Source organism: Piliocolobus tephrosceles, unplaced genomic scaffold (assembly GCF_002776525.5).
Source record: "Piliocolobus tephrosceles isolate RC106 unplaced genomic scaffold, ASM277652v3 unscaffolded_37438, whole genome shotgun sequence".
Taxonomy (NCBI): domain Eukaryota; kingdom Metazoa; phylum Chordata; class Mammalia; order Primates; family Cercopithecidae; genus Piliocolobus; species Piliocolobus tephrosceles.
The window spans coordinates 1-6625 of record NW_022321463.1 but is presented as its reverse complement, the minus strand read 5'-3'; the positions used below and the strand labels follow the sequence as shown (position 1 = coordinate 6625).

General features: G+C 55.4%; 1 protein-coding gene across 1 annotated transcript; it reads right to left on the bottom strand.

Moving 5' to 3' along the window:
* LOC113223003 (cocaine esterase-like) lies at positions 1-6619 on the bottom strand. The gene is made up of 11 exons (XM_026452574.1): positions 6238-6619; positions 5137-5278; positions 3856-3989; positions 3511-3769; positions 2999-3097; positions 2580-2723; positions 2378-2458; positions 1961-2105; positions 1407-1544; positions 827-899; positions 1-363 (listed from the first exon to the last, which is right to left on the bottom strand). Exons 1-11 carry the CDS (start codon positions 6525-6527, stop codon positions 174-176), a joined length of 1695 nt encoding a protein of 564 aa, XP_026308359.1. The 5' UTR covers positions 6528-6619; the 3' UTR covers positions 1-173.
* Positions 6620-6625: the final 6 nt, after the last annotated feature.

Sequence of the window (6625 nt, the reverse complement as noted above, 5' to 3'; positions counted from 1 at the left end):
TCATGCCTGAGTAAGTTCTTAATAAATGCTTTCTGAATGGATGGACGGAAGAATGAATGAATGGCTACATGAATGAAGGAATCAACTTCTTTCTCCTCAGTGGGCGTGTGTGGGCACAGCAGGCTGACGCTCGCCTGTAAGCGAGCCCAACCCCTCCTCCCTGGCACTAGGAGCTACAGCTCTCTGTGTTTCTCTTCAGGCTCCTCGAGCTCCTGGATCTTCTTCTGGGGCAGCGCCGTCTTCCAGAACTGGAACCTGTGGGCCTTCAGAGCCCGGCCCACTGCAGGCTGTAGGTTCAGCTGTAGGTATTGCTCCTCCTGGTCGAACAGCGGCCAGTGTGGCAGACCCTCGCCGTTGGGGTTCCTGTAGACATGCCGTCCCAGCAGGGCGATACGAGGGTCATTCTGAGCCCCTGGAGCCCAGACCTGAGCACCCTGAGTCTGGTCAGGCAAGGCAGCCAAGCAGGCCAGGTGGGCTTGGGCAGTGAGGGGGGCGTCTTCCAGAAACAGGAAACAAATTCCCTCCAGCTAGTGTCAGCTCCAGTGGGGGCGGGGTAGCCGGCTCTGATGTGTCCCTCTCTCTGAGAGGGAGACCCTGCCAGTGGCACAGCACTGGTGCCCACCCTCCAGGCAGAGCAGGGAGATGGAGCATGTCCACTGCCCCACGGCACCCCCACCCTGTCCGAGTGGGTCCCGTGGCTGGGGAAGGGGCTATCATGTGATTAAGGATGCGGGTGTGATTATGAGGTCACCCCAGACTAGGAGATTGCTGGACGGGCACAAGCCTCCCAACCCGGGGAGGTTGAGGCACGGGTGTGACGTCTCACCCGTTTCGAGCAAAGTTGGCCCAGTACTTCATCGTCTTTCTGCTTAGCCGCTCCTCCTCCTCAGTGAATTTAACTGCAGAGAGGAAGGGGACCTGTGTCTTGGTCAGGATGGCCCAACTCAGCATCCCAGGTGGAGCTTGTCTATGGCCCCCAGCCCTCGGCCCCCAGTCCCGCTTCTCTGCTTTTTCTCCCACCACCCTCAGAAGCCAGCCCTCCCCTTTTCCAAACTTTTCCCTTAGCCCAGGCTCTGGCTGACTCCATCCTGGGCTCCTTCCTGGCCCTGAAGGCCCCTTCTTCCTTCTGTCACTGGGAGTCATTGAAGAAACAAACGTCCTGGAAACCTGCTCTGCACCAGGCAGACACCCAAGGGTGGGGAGGGACGGAGGGAGCACAGGCCACAGTCTGAAGAGTCATGAATTCTAATCCTGGCACAGCCTCTGGAGCTGTAAAATCTTGGACACCTGATCTCATCCTGTCTCTGAGCCTCAGTTTCCTTATCTGGGCAGTGAGGACAATCAATCACCGCTCAGGGACCCAGCGAGGGACCCAGCCCACCTCCCGGGAAAGGAAGAAGACTCACCGTAGTTGCCCCAGAAGAAAGTTCCGAAAACAAAAGAAACCTCATCACCATGGTTTGCCTTCACGTGCGGCGGCCTGATGTTTTTGACCCAGCTGGGCTGATGCTGGAACTCATAGAAGTACACAGGGGCCCGGGAACCTGTGGGGTGGACAGCCTGTGACACAGTGGCCCCTCCCCTGAAGCCTTCTTGCCTCACCCATGGTGATAAGATACCTAGGTCCAAAGCTGGCCGGAATCTGGACAGTGGGGTGTGGAGCCCCAGGCTGGGGCAGGAGCAGAGGAAGAGACGGGATAAATCATGGCCTTGGACTTCTTAGCTGTATCATCTTGGGCAAGTCACTGAAGGTCCCTAACTTCAATTTCCTCATCTGTGAAACGGGGAAATGTCTGTCTCTTGGGCTAGCCATGAGGATTTACTGCAGTGATGGACCTCAAGTGTCCCAGGGGCCCAAAAAAAAAATGAGTGGCGACCGGGACAGCAGCAGGTCTCACCTGGGACCCACAGCCCTGAGCTGTACCCCTGCCAGTCAGGCCTTAGGTCCAAATATACTCACGCTGAAAATGTGCTACTTGGAGTGCAGGGATCACGAACATGGAGTCTGCCATCATCTCCTGGAACTGGGCTTGGAGGCTCTGGGGCTCCCCATTGTCCCCAGCGTACTCCTCCATCAGCAGGTCACCAAATGTAGGAGGCAACATCTACCCCAGGTGGATCAGGAAGAGGCAGGTTAGGCTGGATGTCAAGGGCAAGGAGGAGGTGGCCTCGGGCTTGGGGAGACGGACCGTGAAATGCAACAGGAAGTGGGAGCAAAGGCAAGGCTCTGAGGTGACCCCACCCCCAAACACACACACACTCGGGCCTTTGCTCATGGGGGTCACTACATAGGCAGGGTATCTGGGGGTTGAATTTCCTCTGCCTCAGGACAGGAGAGGAGCCCCTCTCCACTGGCGAGAGACCCCAGGAGCCTTACCATCAGCGTTAACATTTTCTGCAGAACAGCCTGGAAGGCCTCTCTGTCCATTTCCTTCTGGGTGTCATAGATACTTGTGTCCTGGGTGGCCGGGAGAGAGTCTACAGTTGGGGATGGGATGAGTCTGGAACTACTAAGCCCTGAAAATCCCCCACTACCAGATGGGCTCCCCAGGCACTTGACAGCTTGGGTTGGGCCTCACACTGGGGTTGATCCAGCCAAATTCATCATTGTTGACACCAATGATGCTGGGGACAGGTTGAAACTCAGCAGAGGCCAGCAGCTCCTGCGGGTGCCTGGGCAGGAAGACCCCATCCACCACTCCAGGGATCATCATGTTGAAAGGCTGAGGGGAAATGCAAGGTCAGGGAAGAAGGTTGGGTCCCAGACATCTTCCGATGACCTCTGAGTACCTTCCACTCTTTCCCGGTTCATCCCCAGATGCTCATATCCAATCAATGCCTGGCTCGGGCATGCACCAATCTTCAGTCTCCACCCAGGGCTATGATACCCAGACAGGCAAATAAGGTAATGTGCCCAGGGAATATGAGGACAATGCAGGCCTGCCAGCCCCATGCCTCTTGCACCCCTTCCTCTACACCCACATCCATTTAGACCAACCTTGTTAATTGCAAGGATCTCCTCTTTACTCTTGCCCCTCAGGCAGCCCACCAGGGCCTCAGAGTCAACTTTGTCACAGGCTGACAGATTGGCGACCACCTGCAAAGGGACGAGGCAGGGGCTGGCTCATCCTTCCGGGTAGAGAAGAGGAGTTTGCCCAAGGCCCTGGCCAAGAACAGGGACACCCCAAATCTCACAGGGTACTGCGTATGAATTCCTGCAGTTCTGGCACTGTTCCAACTCAGAAGTTGCAGACATAGGAGCCATCCCATCTGCCTAGATGGTTCTCCTCATGATGGGGATCCCTAGGGTGACAACTTTGCACAGAGGCCACAGAACAAAGTTGGCCTCTGCAATGGCAGAAGGATGTGCATTCTGACCCTGGAGCCCGCAAGCAATTCCAAGGTAGGCGGCAGCTCCTGGGGGATGCTCCCTGATGGCCCTTGTCATCCTCACTTAACAGACAGAAGGGGAGGTAGCAGGCCTAGCCCTCCACAGCTGAGGGCACTCACCGTGGAGATAACATCTGCTGAGCTGGCAATGAGGCAGGGCATGAGGGCCACGCCACTCTCCATGATGGCCGCATGGAAGAGTCCTTGGGACATGGGGGACACAACAAGCGAAGACACACTCGTGCCACCCGCAGACTCGCCAAAAATGGTGACACGGTCAGGGTTGCCTCCAAAGTGGGCGATATTCTGCCGGACCCAGCGTAGTGCGGCCACTTGGTCCAGGTAGCCCCAGTTGCCAGCTGCATGCTTGTCTCCAGTGCTGAGAAGTAGCAGGGACAGGGATCACAGGGCTGTTCTGGCCCTGCTCAGCCCTCATTGCACAGCCCAGCCCAGCCCTAGTCTCACCTGAAGAAGCCCAGGACACCCAGGCGGTACTGGATGGTGACCACCACCACGTCCTCAAAGGCGGCCAGCATGGAACCATCATACATGGAAGCCATGCCAAAAACAAGCCCACCACCATGGATCCACACCATCACCTGGGGAAATCAAGGCAGCTACCACGATGTTCCCATCCAGCCTGAACCCCACCAGGGCCACTACCTAGACCAACCAGTGCTTTGCCTCTGTCTACCTCCCCATTAGAACTCCAGCACAAATTCATTACATGAGCCAATTGTTAAGCATCCAAGATCTATCAGGAAGACCAGCCCCTGTATCAAAGCCTGGTTTCATCAGCCCTAGAAAACTCACCGAAGTGGAAAGAAAAGGGGTGTCTCCCTGACGGCTCCACATGAACATTAATAAAAAATGTCCTTAGCCTGAACCACATAGGGAGACCCCCTTTCAACAGAAAATGTTTTAAAAATTAGCCAGGCATGGTGGCACAGGCCTGCAGTCCCAGCTACTGGGTAGGTTGAGGTCGGAGGATCACCCTGGAATTTGAGGTTATAGAGACCTATGTTCATGCCACTGTATTCTAGCCTGTGCAACAGAGCATAATGCCATCTCTAACAAAAAAAGTTTTTGTGGCCGGGCGTGGTGGCTCACACCTGTAATCCCAGCACTTTGGGAGGCCGAGGCAGGCAGATCACAAGGTCAGGAGATCGAGACCTTCCTGGCTAACACGGTGAAATCCCGTCTCTACTAAAAAATACAAAAAAAATTAGCCTTGCTTGGTGGCCAGCGCCTGTAGTTCCAGCTACTCAGGAGGCTGAGGCAGATGAATGGCATGAACCCAGAGGCAGAGCTTGCAGTGAGCCAAGATTGCACCACTGCACTCCAGCCCGGGCGACAGAGCGAGACTCTGTCTCAAAAAACAAAAAAAAGTTTTTGTGTGTGCCCATTCTCATAGACCCAACAGATTATCCATGGCTGGGGTTCTTGGTCACCTCAAGGTGCAGCCCTTGGGCACTTGGGTGGATCTCCTGGGCATGAGTTGGCTGGGTGAGTCCTGAGTCCAGCCCAGAACCACAGCCTTTGACCTCTGGGAGCAGCCAGAACTCTGTGACACCATGCCCAAGGGTCAGCTACCCAGCCTGGGTAAGGAGCATTTCTTGGACCTGAGAGTGAGAAGCTTCTCAGCACAGTCCACTCTGCAGCAGGGCCTGTGCTAATATTGTCCTTTCTACCTACTTGCAGAAGAACTGTCCTCCAACCCCCAGTGAATTGTGGCCTGACACCCACCGGCAGGTTAGAGCCTTCATGGCTATAGGCCGGCGTGTAGATGTTGAGGTACAGGCAGTCCTCGGACATGGGGACCGAAGGGATGGTCACATTTAACTGGCTATAAAATTCTGACTCCAGTGCAGTGAGGTCCTGCAGACACCTAGTAACCAGGGCAAATAATCAGTCCAGGGACCGGGCTGTGGCCAAAACTAGACCCTGGGTTCAGATGTGCTCCCAACAACCCTCAGCCCCTCTCACAATACCCTGCCCACACATGATCCCTCCCATAAATCTCTTCCCACCAAGTTACAGGCCACAGGCTCTGGGGAAGCTGGGATGGAGCTTGGACTTCCAGGGAGGTCTCGAGGTCATTGAGGACCTTGGGTATCATCCTCCCGACAACGGAAAACTTAACTTTCAGGGGTTTCTATGAGAACCATTGGCTGCATGTGCTGACATTCACCACTATATCGCTGTACCCCCTGAGGCCTGGCACAGGGGAGTAGCCCACATATGTGTGCTACATGAGTGAATGGATGTTAATTTCTCACGAGAAGGGCAGTGGGATGTCCCTCATCCCAAGTCTAAACTCTCAAAAACTCATCATTCCCACACGGCCTCCAGTTGGAAAAATATACACGTGTCTTGGCCAATGGCTCCTGGCCCTGTCGGTGGACACAGTGACTGTGGAGAGCGCGGGTCCCCAGGAAGCTACCACTACTGTTTTCTTCAGCTATTTGCAACATCTGCCACTAGAGTTAGGGGCTCCTACAAGGTTCATAGAGCTACATCGAACCTTTCCCAGAGACACCTGCCCCTGGTGGCAGAGAAAGTTTGGCATAACCAGAATCTGGGGAGATCTGTGTCTCTGCCCCTCCCTTCAGCACCTGGAGCCAATGCCTCCCGAATGCCAAGCCTTGAGCCAGGAGTCTGAGAAGTTATTCACCCTCCGCAGCCTCAGCATGCTCATTGGAAAAATGCACGTGGGGATCCACGAAACTCAGAAGGAAAACTGGATGTGGGGGTTTAGGTGACATGATAATTGTAGCCTAGCTGAGTTCAGAGCACCCCACCCCTGCCCCAGGGCCTGGAGTTCCCTAGACCCCTGGGAGAGCTTACATGGCCGGATGGGTGGTTCCATCCCTCACACCACTCCAAGATTCAGGGGGCTCAGGGGGTGCAAATCGCAGCGGACCTAGAGGTGGCTTGGCAAAGGGAATTCCCAGGAAGGTATGGACCCCGGTATCGGTGCCCCTGACATGGACAAGACTCCCCAGCACCTGGCCCGTGTATGTGGTCCGGATGGGACTGGCAGAGTCCTGGCCTGTGGGCAGAGAGAGAGATATCACAGTTGGGTCTGTCCAATTGGTTGCCCTCCCAGACTGTTGGTATTGCTGCCTCCTTGCCATCCTCAGCTCAGCTCAAGGGATCCTGATCTATAAACACAGGCTTTACGAACTTCCTGCCTGTAACACTCCCTTCCCGCTCTGCCTTCCTGGGCCTGTCT

What these genes read in the sequence shown, in the direction of transcription:
- LOC113223003 (XM_026452574.1), bottom strand. Translation starts at nt 6,527, where the DNA reads ATGGCAAGGAGGCAGCAATACCAACAGTCTGGGAGGGCAACCAATTGG. An exon ending in GGTGTCCTGGGCTTCTTCAG is followed by an intron (nt 3,770 to 3,855) that starts GTGAGACTAGGG and finishes GCTACTTCTCAG; the next exon opens with CACTGGAGACAAGCATGCAG. An exon ending in AGATCCTTGCAATTAACAAG is followed by an intron (nt 2,724 to 2,998) that starts GTTGGTCTAAAT and finishes ATTTCCCCTCAG; the next exon opens with CCTTTCAACATGATGATCCC.